The sequence below is a fragment of the Caretta caretta genome, chromosome 11, assembly GCF_965140235.1.
Source record: "Caretta caretta isolate rCarCar2 chromosome 11, rCarCar1.hap1, whole genome shotgun sequence".
Classification (NCBI taxonomy): Eukaryota; Metazoa; Chordata; order Testudines; family Cheloniidae; genus Caretta; species Caretta caretta.
The window spans coordinates 68,407,210-68,430,937 of NC_134216.1; the positions used below are offsets into that span (position 1 = coordinate 68,407,210).

Consider the following 23,728-nt stretch of genomic DNA (forward strand, 5'->3'; position numbering starts at 1 on the left):
CTCCACTCCAAGTGGCTGATCTTGAAGCCTATACTTAGTGTGAGTGCCCTGGGTATGTTACCCGAGTAAGCACTAGGGAAGACCTGCAAATCTTAGGGAATATGCCTTGTGAATGACATGTGGCATGACCTTCAATACCTGATAAGCCGGGAGTTGTGTGAAGCTGACAATTTATTATATGCAGAGATTCTGGGCTGTATTTTCAGAACCGTTAACCCAGGCACAACCTGCTCCTGGGGCTGGACGACAACACAACTCAGCAGCGGCTTTAGTCGCCCTGCCGCAGGTGTGCACCGACAAATGGCTCCGGGAAGGGATGCAGGCTGGTACCGTCATACGGAGAGCTTGCCATAACCATCTCTTTCAGAAAGGTGCTTTGAGAACCAAGTTGCTTCATGGCTCTAACATCAGCGGCACTAATGAGGCTCCATGCTGACACAATTGGTGCCCTGAGCCAAACTGATGAGGAAATAAAAGCAAGAATAATGGGATTTTCATGGGCTCGCAAACACGTAATTTGGTGGATTACAACAATAATGGATACAATTTGCAAAATGCAAATAGCTTTCAGTCAAATACGGCTCCCTCTCCTCTCGCCACCTCCCACGAAGGCTGCTGAGGATGGGTTAGAGCTCTCAGCGTGAATCAAGTTCCATGTTTAACGCTGATGGGTCTTCTAGCTGAGGCCATAAAGTCGAGGCCCCTTCTGCTTGTGTGGGGGCATTAAAGCTTGGATCAGATGATATTCCAGAAGAGCAGGGGTTTGCACTAGTGTAACTGGCCAGAATTTCTCTATCCCCTCCCCCACCATGCACTGGCTGGCTGCCACCCCAGCTGCAGGTCAGTGGCATTATACAATCACTGAGGCCACTTCACACCCCTCTGACAGTGAAAAGGGCCAGTTCAGACCCACTTTAAAAGCCCCTTTATTGCCGCAGGAGTGTAAAGCAGCCTTAGTATAAATGAGAGCTCAAGCTAGACCTGCATATGTTCTACACAGTGCATCTGACCTATCATCATGTTTGCTGATACACTCCGACTGCATAGCAAGGCAGCCATAAATCCATCTTAACTGGTTGGTCAGGCCAGCTACACATCGGGTTTGCCTTGCCAGCGTGGTGCAAAGCAGTCAGAATGTGACCCATATGCCAGGAGGTCTGCTCAGATCCCCGTTGACTTCACTGGTGCCCCACGAAAGCACAAGAGTGAAGCACAATGCAAGGCCAGGGCCACTGTTTGCAGCATGCTTTGGGATCCTTCGGGATGAAAGAAGGTGTGCAAACGTAAGCATATTATGGGACAAGGACTCAAGCATGTAGTGCCTCTTTCAATCCCCTCCCCATGGTCAGTGTGAGACAGTTGCACCGTGGAAGCACTTGTGTCTCAGACACACGGTCTGGTGGTGCTCCCGCCTCTGGCTGGACGCTCCCCAGTCTGTGGGGTTTGGAGCCCACCTCACTGGGCTCCTTGTGCCCTGTAAGTCTCCTGGGTCAGAACGCAGTCCAGGCACTGCCCCCGGCTGGGGTCTCTAGACACACTCTTGGGGTGTTGCTCCTCTGTCTAGCAGCCCTGCCTGAGAAGTGAAACCACAAGTCCAACTGTCTAGTCCCTAATGCAAACCCCTCAGGCTCCCTCATAACTGAAGTGCACCCTCTCTCAAAACTCCGGCCGCGTGCGTGCTCCAGGTTGCAGCATCACTCTTTAGGGCATGCGACTGGGAAAGTAACAGACATTTTGCATGGATCAGCTCCTTCATTTTTAATTCAAACTTAAAACCACTGGCTCCACCTGCAAGACTTTCCCTTTCTTCTATTAAAGTTGTCTGCGACCAATTATTTACACTCTAAAGTAAATCCTTTCCGAATAAATCATATACAATAATAGAAATAAAGAAACGGTAACTTACTATAACGGTGGGTCTTCAAGATGTGATGCAGATGGGTAATCCACGTAGGTGTGCATGCATCCAGTCCACCAGAGCTGGAGAATTTTGCCTAGTAGTAGCCGTAGAGGGGCCGCGCTGATGCCTTATGGCCATAGCCCCTCCCCGGGCTACATGAGGCAGCTCCCCCGCACCGCCCTTCAGTTCCTTTGCACTGAATGCCCAGAGACTAGACTCCAATGCAGAGGGGACAGAGGATGGGTCGCACAACATGTCTGCATCAAGTAACCGTTTCTTCTTCTTCTAGTGCATGCAGCCATGTATAGCACTTAGGTGACTCACAAGCAGCGCCCACAGGAGGCAGGGCTCAGAGTCTGTCTAAACAAGGATTGCAGGACTGCCCACCCAACGCTTGCATCCACTCTGCTTGATGTGGTAATAGCATAATGGTTCATGAATGTATGCATCAATGACCACGTGGCAGCCCTCAGATGTCCCCTATTGAGATGTCACTGAGGAACTACTGACATTGCTTGAGCTCGCACCCACTGAGGAGGTGCCATCAAAGCTATTTTGTATGCAGTCTTGATACGAGATGATATCCACATAGAGATCGTAGGTGAAGAGACCACTTGCCCCTTCATACAATCTGCATTTGACACAAACAGATGAGGAGAAGCAGCAAATGGTTTAGTCCTGTCCAGGTAGAAGGCTAGCCATCACTTGACGTCTACAGTGTGGAGACGCTGCTCCTCCGGAGATGAACGCAGCTTAGGAAAGAACGCAGCAAACATACCACCTAGCTCAAATGAAACCAAGAGACCACCTTAGACAAAAAGTTTGGGTGCAGCTATAAAGTTACTTTATCTTTAGAGAATTGTGTGTAGGGAGGCCGTGCCCTCAAAGCCTGCAGCTCACAGACCCGCCTTGCAGATATTATTCGCGTCAGGCATGCACGTTTCTCACACAAAAGCGGGAAGGAACAAGATGCCAGAGGCTCGAACGGTGGTTCCATTAAGGCCGCCAGGACCACGTTAAGGTCTCACACTGGAACGGCTCTTGGATTGGTGGATGGAGGCGAAGAAGTCCTTTGAGAAATCTTGCATTGGAAAAGACTGATCTTCCATGAGTGAAGGGTGAAATGCTGAAATTGGCACAAGATGCACTCTCAGTGAGCTGAGCGCAAGGCCCGCAGGCTGAGGATGTAGCCAGTACTCCAAGATGTACTGCGTAGATGCCAGCATCAATTGAACTCTGTGGGCGAATGACCACACTGAAAACCACTTCCACTGAGCTGTATAGGCCATTCTGGGAGAGGGCTTTCTATTATTAAGGAGAACCTGTTGGACGGCTGTCAAGCAATGCCCTCCTGCCTCACTCAACCACAAAGCACCCACACTGGGAGATGCAAGGACCTGAGCCCGGGATGCAAGGTATGACCGTGATTCTGTGAGGGTAGGTTAGGATGGAGAAGAAAGGGTATGAGAGGCTGAACTGACAGCATGAGAAGGTCAGAGAACCAACTCTTCACCATCCCTGGGGAATGATGAGCTTGGCCCCATCCGTTTTCAGCTTGAGGCTGACCTGTGGAATGATCAGGCTTGGGGGGAAGCGTGCAGGAGCTCCACGTGCCAGCGCAGATGGAAGGCATCAGAGAGGGAGCCTGAACAAAGGCCCTCGCAAGAGCAGAACAGATGGCATTTCCTGTTGACCCTTGTAGCAGATGGGTCAATCGTCAGAATGCCCCAAGCCGTAAAGACAGCCCACAGGACACTTCCCTACGCGGTATCAGGGAATGGTTACAGGGAGCTGCTCCAACCTGTACGCCACCATTAACACCACACCAACCCATACGCTGTCTGGAGGAGGCAGAAGAGTCATGGAGTGGTCACAATTGATCTTATACAACCATTTCCTCGATGGGGAATGGCTCCACTGTCTCTTTGGCGAGGTGCCAGGTCCAGAGTGCAAAACAGCAGCTCTCCCAGAACCTGAGGGCGACCTCCGGTCTGACGTAGGCCTCGGTGCCGAAGCAGGACGCATGGTCTGTTGGAGCAGGTGCTGCTTTAGGAGAAGGTCTCTAAGCCACCCGAGTCTGTTTCATGAATGATGTGCACATCGAACATTGCTCTTTGACATGAGCCTTGCCCAAGCAGAGCAAGCACCGCATGTGGGGAATGCTGGGAATCACTTCCCCCCCCAGACACAAAGGACAGTGCTTACAGCCTGGTGAGGGCATCCCCAGGGAAATACGCAACTAACCCTAAATCTAACTCATCCTAGGGCACTAACTATATACAACTAGAAAAAAATCACTGAGATGGAGGATTGTGAGATTAAACCACACAGAGCTCCGACTCCAGCCACAGGCGGTAAGAAGGAACTGAGTGGGGTCAGGGCAGCACTGCCTCATACAGCCAGGGCAGGACGATAGCCATGAAGCATGAACACCACCCCTCTATGACTACTGCTATGCAAGATTCTCCTGCTCCGGTGTGCTGAGCACGCACACACCTAAGTGGAATACATGGCTGCATCTACTAGAAGAAGAATCAGGGATTGCAATCCCATATTTTCATGTAAAACACAAAGTTTGACTTGGAAAACACCTTCAACACCTGAGTAATGTATTGGGGGTTGGTGGAAATGAAACAATTATCAGTTAAACATCAGCATACCAGGTCTGTTCTCACAGGGTGCTCCCATCTATTTCAATGGGAGATGAGAATGCTAAGGACCTTGAAATATCACTCCTAATATTTATGACCAGAAGACTCAAAATTCCAAAAGAACACCTTCAAAGGGGCAATCCAACACTCATTGCTGTCAATCTGAGCCTGTTTGCTTCACTGAGCACTGGATTTCTTCCTAAGGGCTGATTTTTCAAGTGCTCAGTACCCATAATGCCGGGGCAACTTTTCCAAAGAGTTTAAGGTCCCAATGAGGCACAAAAAAAAGTGGCCAGATCTTCCATGGAGCCCAGAACATTGGGTGCTGAGCTCTTTGGAAAATCTGGCCATAAATGGTGCAACAGGTGCTGCTGAGCACTTCTGAAAATCTGGCCCTTAATTAGGGGTTTAAATTGGTGCCAAGCTCTTTGGAAAATCGGGTCTATGTCCAAGAGCCTGAACGGGGTTTATTTAGTCAGGAAGTTTCCTGTGTTTCTCACTGCGCAAGTTAAGATATCTTTCACCAAGCAATTTCTCTAAAAATGCCATGTCTAGAAATGGTCTTCCATGGCGGGCCATCATTTGAAAACAATGGCTCAGTGTGATTTCAAGCCTGAAAGGTTTTACTGCTTTGTGTTTGACAAGTGTGTTAAAAGCAAAGAATTGGGAATCTGATGGCTTGGAGGTGGGGGTGACCCTCCTAGCCTTTAATTGTAGTCTCCTCGCTACAGTTAAATTATATTAACACTTGTGTTAATGACAGTTTCTCTATTAAACCTTCTGCCTATGGCCATAAAAGAATTGCTCAGGGTTGGTGGAGTTTAAAACACAATCTGGAAACTGTTCAATGGGGGCTCTGGATGGCTTAAACACAATATATCTTTGTTGCCCAGTCAATGGTACTTGACTTGATTACCTTCCTTACTAACAGCAGCCAATAGTCACAGCTTCTGGAGCCAGACCCTGATCCAAAAGAATTCAGTGGAAATACTCCCATTGATGTCAAGGGGCTTTGCATTCAGGCCACGGGATGTGCCTCTAAAGGGGTTTGTCCGGTGGTGACAGGAGTCACAGCTGGAACTCCTGCTTTCAGTGCCTCACTCAGTGCGTGACCTTGGGCATGTCTGTCTGGTTTACTGATTGCAGCCCAGCACGATACTGCTCTTAGCTGCCAAATCCTCCCTCCAACGGTGCCTGACTCCCGGCTGCCAATCCCTCCACCTCCTCTGGCACCTCTGCAATGCAGTTCATGTTATCAGCAGTGTGAAAAATTCACATTGCTGCCACAGCACAAAATCAATGGGGGAAAAATAACTCCAAACCAGAGGCCTTGGTATTGAATTGAATATTAATGTAGATAACAGAATCTCCTATTATGCTGTCCATATTAATATTTCATTCAGGAAAAGAGCTTTGGATTTTATTTCACGCTGTGGCAGAAATTTAAATTTTGCTACAGAATTTAATCCAGAGTGGCCCAACTTCAGTGTGGCACACTGATTTCTGGAAGAACTAAATGGAGTCAAAAACACTCTCTGAAAGCAAACACAACAGAAAGGAAAGTGTTTAATTATGAGAACTGTACAGTGGTCAGAGCACGGGGCTGGGAACCAGGAGACCTAGGTTCTGTTCCTGGCTCTGCTACATGACCTTTATGCTTCTCTTCCCATCTCTTTGTCTGTCTTGTCTATTTAGCTGTGTAGGGCAGCTTTTGCTGATTAAGCACTTGTAAAGGCCTCATTACCCTTACAGGAGTACCCAGTAGACATTAATGATTTTATCCTCAACAGCCCAGCGAGGCAGAAGTATTCTCTCCATTTCACAGATGGGGAACTTTGTCTCAAACAGACTGAGTGACCTCCCCAAGGTCACACAGCAAGTCTGTGGCAGAGACAGGTGTTGAACCTGTTTACAATGATTAGTAAGAGTTGTGGATTGCAATCAAGATTCGGAACCAGGAAGCTCAAACATTTAAAATTGGCCCTAAATGCTTCAAAAGGGGTTCTAGGCGTGCCCTTGTTTGGCCTTTTACAGAAGTAAAGCTACAGAATCCTAACTTTTGTGAAATCTGAACAGCGTTTCTGTTTTCTGCATCTTTGATTCTTTGTCTACATCAAATAAATAATTCCCTTTGCAGCAGTAACCTCACCAGGTCATCCTATGGAATCAAATACCCAAACCACTTGGAAATCAAATTAAATTAATGTGAGGGTACAGCTTTTTTTAAATAAGCAGCAAGTCAAAAAATTTAACAATAAATGTAAACTATACTAAGTACTAGAGTTGAAACACTCAAAGTGAATACTGCTATACTGGTTCTCTTAGCGGATTTTAAAAAATTCTTGTGTAGTCTCAAATATATATATTTATTTTTTACAGAATTATTCCATCTTCTAGCCCTAAAACTGGCCCTGATCCTGCAATTATTCCCATAGGCAGATTCTGGTACCTACACAGAGCCCCCTTGAAATCAACAAAGGTCTGACTGCAGAGAAAATCTTGCAAGATCTGGGCCCAAGTTTATGACTTTTGTATGTTCTGCTGAGAAGACTAGATAACACTCAGTCTGATGTTATATGGTTCTTGCAGCATTTCATAGAAACCCGGTTTGGAAATGTGATCTAGTTCAGAAAAACACAAAAGTCCACTTGTGAGCAAACCAAATAAACATAGGAGGATGTGGTTATTTTTCCCATCCCCTGACATTGAGTTGTGGCAACTTTATAGTTTCTAACCTCACTTCTATTCAGTCCTTAATTCCCATGTGTGTGATTTAGAATTTGCAGCTCCCCTAAACCTCCCCAAATGGTGGATTCTCCACTTAAAATTCTGAGGAGAGTGATTAGATTAGTAAATCCTTAAAGGGTTAAACTCCCTGTTGGTGTAAAGCTGTGCTCCATGACAACAGCAATGAATGCGTCTTATTTTTATGAAGTATACTATAGTCTATTACTTAGATTTGATATTTCGCTGTTAACTGAACTACCAGTGTCAAAATAAATTAATGGATACATGTTCGCCTCTGTAGTGTTTACTCACATCATTTGCTTATTCACAGAAATCAGCAGTTTGCAACAGTTACTCCGTTAATCAGTGAAATTTGTGCGCACGCTTGCACACACAAAGCCAAGTGCACGAGACCTGCTTTTAGTATACGGTGACAGTCCGAAGGCTACCCAGGATAAATGAGAGATCTACATCCCGGGGACTTCAGCTCCTAAAGTCACTTTGCCGCTTCTGAAAATTTTACCCATTGTACTGTCTGCGAAGAAAGCAACATTCCACAAAGAGTTCCATGGAGAATAATGGAAATGGCCTACAATCCCCAGTGACAATGGCTATAGAAAAGAAATCATTTGTCCTTCCCGCAGAAGAGTCTCCCACAGACGGAATCTTTGTTGCGCTCAGCTGCTGTGTCGGGAATTTATGCAAAATAATTCTGAAATTCTCGTTAAGTTATGTACAAGCTTCATATCTGTTCTGCAGCTAAACTTACGTAATAAATTATTTTAGTCATTGGCACCGTAAGTTTTATTACAAGCAATACAAAATGCGAACACAAAGGCTTAATCCCATCACACAGCCATCGTCATCATCACATAGCAATCACTACAATCACCCGGCTCCAAGTCATGATTATACCATATGCAACCTACAGGATGAAAAGCTTCACAAGCCATTCGAATACATTGAAAAAAAGCAAGATTATAGACATTAACATAAACTGTGGTCAATTAAGAAAGCAATAAAGGATTCAATAAAAATCAGTGATTAGAACGAAATATGTAAAATGTCAAATTTCACTCAAATGCAATCAGGATACATTTTTAATAAAAACTCTATTTTCTAAAAGGCATGATTTTATGCTTGTGGGTGCCGTAGTTTTCCCATTAAAGGGGCTATGATAGCAGTGATATGTGTAATACAATTACCATTTGTACGCATGGATAAAACAATTCTTATGATAGCTGTAATCTGACTCTTTAAATCTAACTTTTTTTTTAAAAAAATCACACCTTAAATGAGATGCTATTTTGCTAGGATTTTTTTAAATTATATATTTACAGGTATGAAAGTGGAATGAGTTTTGATAATGACTCATATGCTGTTGTGAAACATTAAGAGTAGGTTAGGTCAATATTTTTAAATAGAGGGGTGGGATTTTTCAAAAGTGCCTAAGTGACTTAAGACCACAAATCCTATGGAATGTCTAATGGGACTTGTCCTAAGTAACTTAGGTGGTTTTGCAAATACCACTTAGGAGTCTGAAGTTAGACTCCTAAATCTGTATTCATTTTCAAAAGTGCTGAGCACACAGCTACCTTAGATCTCAGTGAAATTAGGCAGATGCTGGAGTATGGTTTTAGGCATTTAACTTTAGGGTTCTATTTTTTAATTCTTGGCTTTAAAAGGAAATCTGACTATGTGATACTTACGGTAGAACGCTGTTAATTTATACATCACACATAAGAAATGGTGATTTCATCCACTTTGAAGGGAAGGTTTGAACAACAAAGGGTGTTATAAAGGTTTCATGTTACAAAGACTTCATTAGAAATTACAAAATACTATATGGAACATATATTAGTATGCTGAAATATAACTGAAAATTAGCTGTGTCAAATTAACTTAAAGTACATTTTTGATGCATTATCCTTATTTTTCATTGCTTGCTCATTTACTCACAAAATTCAGCAATTCACAGTGAGTCTCCCAGTCATTAATGGGTGCTACTGTGGTTTTAAGTGTGAATAATGAAGAGCGGTTTTAGCTTTTAGACTGCCTAGCAGTGTGTTCCAACTGCTCAAGAGGCTCGGAGGTCATTTGTGAAACTTGTTCATGCTGCCGGGATATTCACTTTGTAACAGGTAACAGCTGAAATGACATCACACAATCTATAAGCCAGCTGGAAGGGGCCATCCAGACTTTGCCTTGGCGAATTTTATCTGGGTTGTATTTAGAAGACACATCATAGATAACGTATTGTGTGCAGAAACTCTGGTCAGAACCAGGTTCGGCATGGTATGCCACTGTGTTGATGGTCTGTGTCACGTCGCTATCTGGCTTTGGCTGCCTAATGAGGATTTGTCCTCCTGCTGCTTTAACCAGCTCTATGAGATCGTTCTTCTGGTGGTGGTTGAAAGTTCCCCAAAAATAGAAGTAGCAACCATCAAACAACTTAGGCAGCTAAGAAAAAAGAAAACAAGAAATAGAATAAGTACAGGGTTCCACAGCTCCGCATATGATGGGGAAGTCAAAGGAACAAGCATTAGCTCAATAGGAGCATCAGAAAATATAGGCTAAGTTGTGCAACAAGTTACCATTCCAGTTTCTAGAAACCTCAATATACGTTTCCAACCAATTAAAGCTAGTCTCTGAAAGGCATTTACTTAGACTGTAAGCTCCCTGGGGCAAGGAACACCTTTGTCCTCTGTTAGTACAGTGCCTATCACGATAGGGCCCTGGTCTTGGTTAGGGCTGCTAGGTGCTACAACAATACAAGTGATAAAATTACATCACACCACCGGTCCATTTAAATCAGTAGATGTTAGTTAAAAAGATAGGATGGACATAGACTGAATGAAAAATAATTACAATATTTTTCCTTCCTTTTAGATGGGAGTGATTCCAAGTAGCAACTGAAACTGGACTGGAGAATCCTAGAGGAAACTTCAGCCTTTGTGTTTCATGCAACTTCTTGCATAATGACACGGAGACTTCCCTCTGAAGCTTTGGCAAGGTTTATGGGAATATAAGTCAGATATCCATTAACAGCTTGTGACAACCATTAACAATAAATTCAATCACCACTCACAAAAACACCTGAATAAGTGCACACTGAAGTATTAAATCTCTTATCCACGCATGTGGCAGTGGTATAAAAGATCACTTAAAAAAAAATAGCTACCAGCTGGTCTTGGTTGAGTCTGCCTCTTCGTGGGCCACCACAGATTTCATACTTCTCCTCTCGTTCACGAATTCTGCTTTGCAAACATGCCTTCACCCCTGCAATTAGGCCACATGTCAAGGCAACAGAGCAAAACATTGTTATTGCCAACTCACAGGAGTACTTCATATATTCAGGTCGCGTTTCAACAAAGAATTACATGTGTGCTTAATTTTACATACTGTGAATAGTTACATTGAAGTCAAAGGGATTATTCCTACCAGATCAAGTTAAACATATGTGGAAATCCTTGCAACATCAAAGACTAAGAGATTCCACTTTAGCCAATTTCTAAGAATTTCTTTAAAGTGAATTTATAGAAGTGCTTCTGAAAGATGATAGCTTGATGCCCCTGGAAAATGAAATCCTACTCCTAGATGGAATAGGTACTGCAGTAGAGCACTGTAGCTGAGTGGCGTCAAACGTTCCATCCACAGCATACACTGGGCCTGCCTGATATATTTTAGTGACTCTGCTGGACATTCATGCTGCAGAATCTAAGCTTTCATTTCAATTAGGGGGAAAAAACCCAACCACCATGCATAGTTCTCACGATTGCACAAATAACCTTCCGAATACAAATCAGACGGACAAAATTGCATCAGGTCTTCAAGCTGCCTGAAACAATGACAGACAAGTATGAACTCCATCTCCCATTGGGCATGAACTCTGAAGTGTCATTAACAGACATTTTAAAATGTCAGAATTAACTACTGCTTTGCTGATCATTTGGCCCCTTAAATAACCTTATTTTGGAGGCCAACCAACAGCCATCAGATGATAGCAAGTGCCTGACCTGGGCTGGTTATAAGCTAATAAAAAGTTGACTCTGTATTGTATTACTAATATAAGGAATCACATTTCATTCCCGTTTTAATGAAAATGATCAGAAACAGGTCATTTGTAGTTGATGTTTGAAATCAGAACAGAAACATCCGAATACCTTAACTTTGGCTTTTCCCTTTCAGATTCACCAATTTATTTGCATTTGAGTAGAGTTTTAGAGGTGCACAAGTGTGAATGCTACATGAATACACATTTGTGAAGCTGCTTTTGAAAGAAGATCAATAAAACCTGTTAACAGCCATCAAAAGGTGCACTCGCTCAGTAGTACTCACAATATTGACACTCCATTATACACAGGCCCCCCACCCATCCTAAAATCTGAAACCAACAAAACCAATACTCAACCAATACAAAAAAACCCCAACCCTACTTACAGTTTTTAGCCCCCAAAGGAAGAAGAGCCCGAGATTCCATGAAGTCTATGAAGGACATTGCTATGGTGATGGGTGGCACTACTGAACCTTAAGAGAGAGATCTTCCAGCTTGTGCCAACCCCAAGGAGCCTGAAAGCCCAACTGTGCTCCAACAGGCCACTGATCAGTTTGATTTTAATTTTCATTCTGATTTTTGAATTTTAAGACAAGTTATAAATAAAAAACTCACCAAGCTATTTGTTTACATGAAAGCAAATGATAATTTGATGAGGCAAGTTGTGCTTATATATTTGATTGCAAACAGGGCCTCCCGTATATGGGGAGGTCAAAAATTCTACAGGCCTAGTCTAGATGCCACAACACTATGTTTTCCACATTTTTTCCTCTCATCTATGCATGCCAGCCTGAATCTGTGCATGTTCTGCTCAATTCCTTTGTGGGAAATTAACATGAACTTGCACAAAATTTAAAAAGGGTTCCAAAAAGATACTTATTTTCTAAAAAAGGAAGAAATCACGTATTTACTGGAGACCCAGAGCAGCAAATACTGACAAAATATTTCAAAGGTTTTCATAACTCAAGCACTAACCATAGTTTTAAAACGACTCCCACAACCCTTACATTGATACCACTGCACATGGACAGAAGGAAATCCCAATAGGACTTCACCTTAAGGTTGGGTTTTTTCCCCTCCTCTCAAGAATGCACGGATGTTAATGAGTATTACTTATAATTAAAAGGAGAAATGTACTACCTGATCTAGCTTTGAAAACAGGACTGGTCCTTGCATTATCTACAGATCACCACAAATAAACTTTTTACTTTTATAGAAAAGTACATTAAAAGTTCCCATATTTAAAATGCATATTAAAATATATGCCTCAATTTTCAGAAATACTCCACACCCACAACTCCAATAAAGTAAATGAAAGTTGCATGTGCACAGCACCTCTGAAAAAGTATTAGACTATTAACATTGAAGTATCAGTTTATTTTTCAAAGAGCGGCTTTGGTCAGGAAAACAGAATGACAACTGCATATTTTCTGTTTGGGTTACCAACAAATCTGGGTTATTTGCTAGCAGTGCAGAGCCAGTATACCTGTTGGAGAACAGGCTTTATGCTATTCTGCTTCATGCATCAGTCAATCTGCCAGCAAAGTTCAAATTTCAGGATCCTTGCTAAGGAAGGTGAAGCTTTACAAGGCTAGATTAATCACAACTTGATTTTCAAATGACAACTTGAGCTTGTAGTGCTGTCAGTGGTAAACAAAGCAAATTTGATAAGAGCAAAAGAGGAAGCAGAACGAATATGGAACACTACGTTATCTTTTTACAGAGTTACTTCCCTGAGGATAACTGAACTTTAAATCGTGAAAGTGACTAACTGGTAAAAGGCATCTATTTTAGCAGAAAATGCAAAGTACATTAAATCTTCTCTGCATACATATGTCTCCCCATTTCATGCAGGCAACTCCACTGATAAATCCTTTCAGTAAAATTTAATTGCAGTCATTGTAATGGTTTAATTTTTTAACTGCCATGAGAACATTTAACCAAGATAGTGACGATGATACTGGTGTTACCCATCTCATTTTCACTAAGCTCCAACACTGAGAGTTAGAAATGTTACAGGAATTAGTGCTAAGTATTTTTTTAAAACGTATACACATGCACACACCCTACTAATAAAGGTTTGTCTGAAGACTTTTCATCTCATTCATTTTAACCTCCACTTTATCAGAATCACACAATGTACACGGTACACTTACAGTTACGGAAAGAAGTCTTGGGCATAAGTTATTGGTGCACAGATGAAAATCTTTCAAATGCAGACATTTTAAGTGAGTTGACTTCACTAAGGCTATATACCACTCCTTGGAGTGATCTTTGTAATAATATGACTGTAGGCTTCCACCACTTGAGAAAGTCTATCCTATAACGATGCTGAAGCAGAACTTGTTTTAAGTCATTGCTCTTGTAATATTCGACAACTCACGGCTAGACGGTTTTACAGAACCACGTGTGCTGAGATGCTTTTTGAACAGCTGTCATTAAGTCTCTTCTCTAATCTCCCGTACCTTGTTCCTGTCTGTGTATGGGAAGCAATGTGAAAATTACTAGAATCCTCAGCAATACGGGAATGTCAGTTGCTGCTTCAAACTTCTAAATCCTAGATGTCATTTTACTGTCAAATAGCATGACTAATAGGTGGTCAGGAAACAGCACCGCTTGGAAGAGAACAGACAATACACACAGGATAACAGCAGAGAGACAAGAATGCATAAGGAAGTGAAGGAAATATTAAAATTGTCATACTAGATCAGAGAAGTGGTTTATTTGTTTTAGTATCCTGTCTGGAAGTTGTAAGGACCAGATGCTACAGAGGAAGGTGCAAGAAATCCTAATACAAATAATTATGGAATAATTTTCCCATAGGGGAAGTTTCTTCCAAATCCTGTGAGAATAAAAAAATTGTAATCTCTTTTGCTTTAGCATATAAGCCAAACACTAACTGTGGACATTCTCCTCCGTAAGTATTTCTAAAGCTACTTACTTGTTGGCCTTACTGATATATTGTGACCATGAGTTCCACAGGTTAGTCATATACTTTGTATTCTTTTCTGTTCTGAGTGAATTAGTTCAATTGAATATCCTCAGATTCTAATATGAGAAAAGGTAACAGAAAGGCCCAAAATACTTTTCCATAGTGTTAATTATGTTTACTTGTATCAGAGCTCCCTCTTATTGGAGTAGTCTGTAAGTCTCAATCTTTTTCTTCTCAGACAGAAGTCTTCCCATGTCTCTAGACCACTGTTTCGGCTATATCCTTTTTTAACTAGGATGATTAGAACCGAACACATTACTCTAGGGAAGGCTGCACCTCTGAGAACATTAGAACAACTGTTTTGTGATAGCACCTAGAAGCCCCAATTATAGAACAAAGCCCCACTGAGGTAGACACAGTTCAGATTACACAGAAAGATGATTCCTACTCTTAAAGGAGCTACCATTTCAGAACAGGAGACAGGGTACTTGGATTCTACACTCTTTAGGGCAGGACTGTCTGTTTTATGTACGGTGCCTAGCATAGTGGCATCCTATATACCAGTAAAAAGAACAGGAGGACTTGTGGCACCTTAGAGACTAACACATTTATTTGAGCATAAGCTTGAAGTGGGCTGTAGCCCATGAAAGCTTATGCTCAAATAAATGTGTTAGTCTCTAAAGGTGCCACAAGTGCTCCTGTTCTTTTTGCGGATACAGACTAACACGGCTGCTACTCTGAAACCTATATACCAGTGGTTCTCAACCCGGGTACACGTATCCCCGGGGGTATGCAGAGGTCTTCCAAGGGGTACGTCAACTCATCTAGGTATTTGCCTAGTTCTACACCAGGCTACATAAAAAGCATTAGCGAAGTCAGTACAAACTAAAATTTCATATGATTTGTTTATATTGCTCTATATACTAAATTATATGGTAACGTAACGTGCGTATATACACTGTATTAGACAGGCATTTTATGTCTTTACTGAGGTGTGCAAGCACGTTAATGAGGTTGAAGTTGTCATGGGGTGTACGTGGTTGCGAAGTCAAAATGGACAGAGTTTTAAAAAGAGGAGCTGAAAGCGGCGACAGTGAAAATTGTAATTCACTGCCTCCCAGCATGACAAAGCACACAAGTGAAACAGGCTCAAATATCACACTGAAATGTAAGTGCAATATTTATAGTCCAATTAATTTATTTTATAATTATATGGCAAAAATGAGAAAGTCAGCAATTTTTTCGTAACAGTGTTGTGACACTTATATTTGTGTGTCTGATTTTTGTAAACAAGTAGTTTAAGCAAAGTGATACTTGGGGTATGCAAGATACATCAGACCCCTGAAAGGGGTACAGTAGTCTGGAAAGGTTGATAACCACTGCTATATACTACAGTAATACAAATAGACTGGAAAGCCAAGACAACGAAACAATACCATTATACAGCTGAACTTGCAGTCTGCTGTATGATAACCACTTTATTCAGCAATATGCATGAGTGCCTGAATAACATGGTAGTTTCCTTTTTAACAACCCCTCTACCAGATTCAGCCAGTCATCCTGATTAAGAGGAGACCAAATTAAATAAAATACTATACGGAATGAATAAATAATTGAGTTATACTTATATACTTAGAGAAGGATTTTCAAAAGTTCTCAGCGGTGGCCCAACTCTGCTCCTACTGAAGTCGCGTGTAAAACTCCCTTTGACTCCAGTGGGAGCTAAGTTGGGCCAGTGCAGAGTGCTTTTGAAAATGCCACATGATCTGTGATTTCACAATTTCCGTACTGAAAGACCAGAGCTGAGAATTTGATCCTGAGACACTGGCTGAATGAGCCATCACGAAGCAGAATTAAGCTATAGTCCCAATTAAAAAGCAATTATCATCACACTCCATCATTAACATGCTACTTCACTTCCCTAGAACAGATCCTAATAAGATGGCCATCCCTGAATCGATAAGCCTGGGAAAACAAAGACAAATCCATAACGGATGTCTGAATTTTAAAAGATGATCTATCTTTTAAACTTTCATAAGGTGGTGGTGGTAGGCAAGCATTAGGGAGGATAGACTAAGTTCCCCCCTTGTGAAAACTATAGATTCTGCATGAGGCACACAACAGTGCCCTCTTTCGTTTTGTTTTTTCCTCCCCAAACTGGCTCTACTATATATAGGTTTGTAAATAAACCGTTTTCATAATGTTTACATACCTCCTATTAACTTCTAATATATACCCTCTGAACAGATTTAAAATAAGCCAATGCTTACAATGGACTGACCTGCTAGAGAGTAGAATTTGTTCACTCAAACATCGGCAATCAGGATTCCTTTATAAAAAATCTTGATCCATTCTGCATTTCTACCACCAATGAAAGTTATAGACTTGCCAATTCTGGGGTGGGCATGTATATTCATTTAACAGGTTCTTTTCAATCTGTGCTGGGGAACATCCTTGTCATTAAACTGATGACTGTAACTGCTGTGGCTAAAGTTTGTTGGATCAGCTACCCAAAAGAGTAAGAATACCTCCCACTTCAAAGGGATTGGAATCATACTCTAGGGGTACAGTAACCTACACCAGGGTGTCCATTTCTTAGTAAACCATGTTGAGAATCTGTCTGATGAAGGATCGAGTTAAGCGCAATTGCTCTTATAAAAAAAAGTTAGTTGTTCATCTTGGAGATAACCAGTGTCTAAAGATATAAATCCATACCATTCTAAAAGTAGTCCTTTTAAACCCCCCTTATTTCAACTTTAAGCTCTTTGTGGCACAGACTCATTTGTCTGTGTGCACACAGCATCTACCAAATGGGGCCCTGAGCAGGTGTCCAGGCATTAGTGCATTATAAACATTAAATATTAGAAGTTGTAAGCTTGTGTGTTAATGTCCCCACATTTGGGAAAGGGGAGACTGACTTCTTTCATACAGGTGCTGCTGCTCACACTGTTCCTCTTGTTTACCCTGAATCATTTCTGTCTCTAGTCTTCCCACAACCCATCACAACACATTTGGGGCAAACACCACAAATTCCCAATGCACCATCTGCCTGAATGCTCACACTAATTTACCTTTATTACTACCCTTTCATGTTCATGTAGCTCCCAGGCCATGGAAATTAAGAAACTGCAATTTGTAAATTTTACAAGGTGAGGACACAATCCTCCAACCCTTACTCACGTGAACAATGCTACTGATTTTAGTGAAGCTATTTGCATTAGCCAGGGCTATTTACATGAGTATGGTTTTATTCACCCACTGTTACAGTGGCATAAGCCCTAACTTACTGCACTGACCTTAATGGTGTTCTGCAGGATTTACACTAGGTACAACTAAGCACAGATTTTGTTTCTAAATCTTTTAGAATACTACCATCCTAAAAAACTTTCTAAAAGGTTAAGTGACGTTTTATCTTTACTGCTGCTATTGCACAGCCAAATTAGTATCAAAGGGCCCAGGGTCTAGTTGTGGCAGCAACAGCAAATGTTCACTTACCTGTAGATTGGGACCCTGGAAATGGAAATATAGGGGTCTCTATGCAGATAGAGCAGAAACTGATTAGGTGAATTGACTGGGAAAAGAAAGTAGGAATTCTGGACCAAAAGCAGCCTTTGCAGTTAACAGAATCTGACAAAGCGGTTGGCCTACGCCTTAAGCATAGTAGTCTTACTAGTATCCAGAGTACCTTGGAAGAAACACATGAGATCAGATTTCAAACTGAAAAACATAAAAAGGTTTCTGAAACCATTTTTCATAATTAGTTTTACAAACTCCTTAAAATTACATATTTTTGTGAAGCAACGTAGAGATTGGAGTGGTGTAGTTAAAGCTACATATTCCTGATGTGTGCATTGACATGAAAATGTTTCTTGAATGCATTTATTCTGACATTCATAGTAGCTATTATAACAAGAACATGCATCAGGATTGTCATCTATTTAAATGAGGAATGAAAAATAGTCAAGCTTTTTTTTTTTTTTTTTTTAGGAAAAAGGGAGAAAAGAGTGAATCCAGAGATATTAAAGAATTCTGCTGTTTTTAATCAAATTATATTCTGATTTAGGAAAAAAACAGATGAAATTCAGTAATACTTGAAACTTAATCTCAACATACTTACTGGAGGATGAGGATATGCTACTTTCTGTCTCTATTAAGGTCCCAGAAATAATGAAGGCAATAAAATAACAACAGCAATGAAAGATATGGCCAACGGCAAGGAGCAGGGTGACAATGGTGTCTCAATTGATTTTTATGCTGCTCTGAAAATGGAGATATTGCCAATAGTGTGTCAAGTACATATAAAATGTATAGACAATAAGCAACTGGCAATAGGTACTATGAAATCTTTCCTCTCTGAAGATACTTCTTGCACAGTATTACCCCTCTTACATCATCAGCCTCCAGTGAGAGCCAAAAGGGAATTCAAATAGTTGAGGTTTCTGGGCCATCTGTAGTAGTAGCAGGCCTTGTCCCTAGGTCAAATAAGAGTAGTGCACTTCACTAGAATGTTCCAAATTCAGCTTGTTAGTAAGAAAGTATATAGGGAGATCACACATAATTCTAAAATAAATATACCATCTCCAATACTGCATGATGCTATAGAATGATTCAGGCAGCTGAGAAAGGAGATTGCTTTTATTACACAAAAGTATGAAAAGCTGCTGTAAGGGAGGTGTTCATACAGAAAAATACGTATTTTTATTAAAATATTTTTTGCAAAGTACAAAGCAAGTATCTTTTTTGTGACATGAACAAACTCTTCAGGCCATAATGTAAATTTCCTTTAAAGAACACACTTGGAAAACAATTTTAACATGTGCCGCAATGGGAATATTTTCACAAGTGAAATACTGGATCTTTCTATTAACTCAGTGAGTTTTGAAGTGGACCCCAAGTTTGAATTCCTGGCTTAAAAATTTAAGCAAAACAAACATCTCTTATGTCTAATTTATTTGTAATGGCTTTGATATAGATTCAAGAGAAATACACCAGAGTAAGGGCACACTTTTTAAAAGTTTATTTTGTGTCTCATCTAAATGGATGTAACCAATTACTAAACAGAAGCCATGAAAGCAATGATAAATAAGGAGAGAGTATGAAAAGCAGAGCAAAGTAAAACCCTTTTTCCTAACAAATGTTTCATCAGTAGGCATCCAATTATTTGTTATAACAATCTTTAACTTGTAAATGACTCTGAAGAAGACCAACAACAAACTGGTGGGAGCAGATGGAATGGTGTTGTTAATTATAGGCACTTAACTGCATCAGACCCCGTGAGTTATTACTAACATTTCCCGGTAGGGAGGAGAAGCACTTGCTTTTAAAAAGTATGTTGCTTACTAAGCTATAAGCATTAGCACCCAGGAGTATAATCATCAGTACTTTACCACCACATTAAATAAAACTCAACAGAAAACAAAGAAGTGTATTAAAATGTCATGGAAAAAAGATTTCTGTACAGACTGCGTTTACTTTTTTCGGTTACGTTTCTAAAGTTAAAAAACAACCAAGTTCTCTCACAAATGTTCAATCTCACCTCTGCAAGAAAAATCCATCTTCTCCCTAGAGCTTAATTGAAGGAAGAGATAATCCTGTACTGGTGACATCATTATGTATTAGTTTCTATATTGTTTGACCAGTAAAATGCTGAGATGGAGAAGAGGAGGATACTTAACCTGGAAAATTAACAAACCTCCTGAACAGCCTGTATGTAGCTTTGATAAAGTCAAGATCTGCCACAGAAATGTTAGATTTAAAGATTCTCAGTGAAACAGAATTCTAATTACTGAAGAAACTCCATATGCACTCTGTGCAAACCCAGGTCTGGCTCCTAACCCCTCAGAAATTTGTTACCCCCAGCCACATAGAGGTTTTATCTTCCTGCCCACGTGTAACCTCTAAGCAGCCAGACATCTACAATACCATAATTGTCCCACAATTCCCCACTACTTTTCAGCAGCCAAACTATCTGAAGCTAGTCCTCGATACCCAAATCAACCTGTTGGTTTGGGCATACCAACATTTATCACATGTCAGAGGGAGTCAATGAGAAACTATTCATACTTGTAACAGATTGCAGTACCAAGACTCCTTGAAGATTTTTCTTTTTGAATTACCTATAGATAAATGGGATGAATATAATCTGTTTTAAATAAGTGATATCCAAAGTATCCAAGGGAACATTTAACCAATGTGCCATTTGAAAAGAACAGAGAAGAAATCAAGTGGATGTTAGGAAGTTACATGGACATTAGAAGCAGATGGCCAAAGTTTTCCAGAGTGACTAGTGATTTTGGCTGCCCAACTTGGAACACCTTAAAGGGGCCTCATGCTCAGCATTTTAGAAAAAAATCAGCCCCCTTTAAGCTGGGCACCCAAACTCAGTAGTCCATTTGAAAAATTTAGGCTAAGTTATTTGAAGAGTCCCTATTGAGTAAAGATGAGTTTTCATATCCAGTGTTTAATCATCCAAGACACTCCTGAAACCACTTGAAGAAAGCTCTCTATGAATTCTCCATTGATAGACAAACTGCACACAAATTAATTATAAAGGTTGGGGGGGAAGGGGGGGAAGAGGGGTTCCGTCCCCAGAGAAGTCAAGGGAAACAAGAAGGGTTTTCACAATGTAAATTAGAAGGGGAATTAATAAAGTCAGATGTATACTATATAGTTATTTGTTCATCTGCCCTTTCATTTAAGTTACTATTTTGTTAGATGGCATATATAAGTCCTTGAATGCAGAGGTGTTTTGGATAGTGTAACTACTGCTTTATATATTGCTTACAAGCACTGATCCCATACACCTAAAGCACCAAAATTTTCCATTGACTTCCGTGGGAGCTATGCAAAGCATAAGGAACACAAGGATGGGGCCATAAGCTTGACTGGTTTTTGCTGGTAACTAGTCATCCTGTCATTTCTCCTGATCAGGAAGTCTTATACTACTATAGCAAATCAGCCCTTCGACAGCCATTTAAAATGCTTAAACACATACATCGGAACATTTACCATGAGCATTCCAGCACTACTGCTAATATGCTGAGCGGTAAACAAATTCATCCCCTCCTTACATTTGGGGGATGACTATTTCACTGGTATCTGATTAACAATGATGCATTACACATTTTCCACAGATGGAGTAATTACATGTAATCACAATTAATTACATTAATTCTTGTCACTCAAAATTTAAAAAGCCCCATAGTTTAGGTTAAGCCAATATCCATATTTGAAACAAGTTTCTGAAACAGGAATGGAAAGTTCTCAGACAATATTAATCCTCAGGTCAAACTATACATTTGTTTGAAAAATAAACGTTCCACCTATTCAAATACTTACACTCAAATTTCAGGACCCAACATCCAGCCAGAATGGCCAGCATACCTTTGATAGTACTTCGCATTGGATCATCAGCGATAATGACGTGAGTCACTAGAATAAAAAGTTACACATGTAAGAAAGCCTACAAACCTAAAATAACCAGATCTATAAGACTTGTTGCAAATCCAGTCACCCCCAATTTACGAACTCTTTCCTCCCCATTTATGAGCAGCCATTCTTCCCCAAACTCAAAATCTGTTTTCATTCACTGCAATTAAACTCTTCTCTTTATAAACTTGTGCAAGTGGGTGTTATAACTGAAAACCCACAATATTTCTGTCTGCTTTTAGTTGTTGTAAGTGTAGCCTTGTAGTTTATAAGAGAAGGAAGCATTACTGATCTATTAACCTACTTCTCCTCCAAAGGTATAATTGCAATAGGATTCTCACTACTGGATGTTAGTACCTTAATGCAAGACTGGTGGAATTGTCTCAGCTCGAGATTTTCAGGTTCAACATGCAACAGTAGTTAGGTGGAGCAGGAGCCTGGCCCCTTCTAAGCATTTCCATTACACATGATCAGCTTAACCACAGCCTGAGAATCTTTCAGTCAGTTCTACACTGCATGGGTAGTAAATCTCTCAAGAGGAATAAGAATCGATAAAAGGGATTAAGAGAATGCTTAAAAAAATATCCAACAAATGTAACTATTCATCATCAACTTAGTAAAGATGAACTTGAAACTCTGAGGACAGATGGCAGGTAAAAGAACTCGTCACAATACTATCTTCAGAGAAGAGTTACAGATCAGTAAGTTGCTTTTCCTCTAAAGATACTACCTGTGTAGGATTCTCACTCCAAAAGTGTAATAAAGCTCAAGAGACATCTCAAGTAATGAAGTAAAAGTGCAACAGATAGCAACTCTAGGGCCAGAACCAAAACTGTTATGAATTTTTTCTGTCCTTTTAAATGAGGAAGGAGAGTAACATCAGCTGCCTGGAGTTAGAGACTTTAACAACAGCATGCTGAAATGCTGCTGGCTTCTTCTTTAGTTCTTCTCACCTTCTGGAGAGGCCCTGCCTAAGATGAGCTAAAGCACTGCACCAGTGGCTCCAAGCAGAGGAGCCCCAACTGTGGCCTCAGCTTTGAAGGCAGTGGTTTCAAGCACTTTGACGAGACCATCCCACTAATGATGGGCTTCGGAGAGGGGAGCTGGGTTTGCACCAATGCAGGTAGCACCAACGCAAACAAGACAAAAACAGAGTCCTAAGTCAGCAGGTTTACCAGGCTGGCTTCATACAGATTGATAGGAGTTTCCGGGGTGTTGAGGCAGACCTGAAGTATTTTCCCATGTTTTCTTAGTACTCAGGGTGACATCTGGCAAAATGTGACATTGTGGTAAAGTCCAAGGAAGATAACCATATTTTCTACCTTATGTACTATAGACATGGCCCTGCAGTACTAACAAGCATGAAGCAGCTTTGCTGTGTCCCTTCCTTCCTCCATGTTAGAGGTCATGTAACAGAAATGACGCAAAAACAAAAAAGAAAAAAACAGAAGATGAAAAGATGCAGCGAAGTGCCAGAAATGCAAGGAGCTGAGGAATCAGAGCAAGAGCAGAGATCCCCAGCGTCCAGCATGGGAGCACCAAGACAGGTGCTGAAGCATGGCAAGCGTTAGAGCTGTAGTGTTGAGGCATCAGAACTAGAGGAGCAATAACAGGGCGCTAAGCATCCATAACACCAGCACAAACGCAGAGGCCGGCACTGATACGTTACCCAAAAATTGCTGCCAAAGTGCGAAGTAAGCGGCAAAACACCAGCCACACTGGTGCTGAAATGCAACAGAAAAACAAAAAACCCAGAGACAAAAAACTAGGCAACAAGCACCCAAGGCAAACAGCTTCACAAACAGAAATGCTGCTCCTGGTTCTACCTAGAAGGGAAGGACTGTTATGGGAGAAGGATCTCAGATGTAAGAAGATATGGATGAAAACAGCCAAACTGGTGACTGGCAGACACACAGAGCTCCTGCAGGCAGTACCTTCACCACCTGTGGTCCAGAAGAACTGAGTGGAAGGTTCCAAGAGCAGTAGGTAAGCTAAGCAGGGCTAAACTACCACGTCAATGGCATGGTACCCTGCTA

The 23,728-nt window shown here is 41.1% G+C and overlaps 2 protein-coding genes across 4 annotated transcripts in view; one reads left to right on the forward strand and one right to left on the reverse strand.

Annotated features, from left to right (window-relative positions):
• Positions 1–10,373, forward strand: part of VWC2L (von Willebrand factor C domain containing 2 like) — a 124,366-nt gene extending 113,993 nt beyond the window's left edge. The window contains exon 4 of one of the 2 annotated variants that reach the window (XM_048868917.2): positions 7,610–7,961. In XM_048868917.2, coding sequence (XP_048724874.1) covers positions 7,610–7,641 — 32 coding nt within the window. In that variant the 3' untranslated portion in view covers positions 7,642–7,961. Of the gene's footprint in view, positions 1–7,609; positions 7,962–10,167 lie in introns of those variants that run through there. The other variant, XM_048868918.2, reaches the window with a different exon arrangement.
• The window catches only part of BARD1 (BRCA1 associated RING domain 1), a 66,486-nt gene continuing 50,813 nt past the window's right edge, over positions 8,056–23,728 (reverse strand). For both annotated transcript variants that reach the window (XM_048868912.2, XM_048868913.2), the window contains 3 exons: positions 21,603–21,695; positions 10,460–10,557; positions 8,056–9,738 (listed from right to left, as the gene is read on the reverse strand). In XM_048868912.2, the coding sequence (XP_048724869.1) occupies positions 9,406–9,738; positions 10,460–10,557; positions 21,603–21,695 (524 nt within the window). In that variant the 3' untranslated portion in view covers positions 8,056–9,405. The remainder of the gene's footprint in view (positions 9,739–10,459; positions 10,558–21,602; positions 21,696–23,728) is intronic.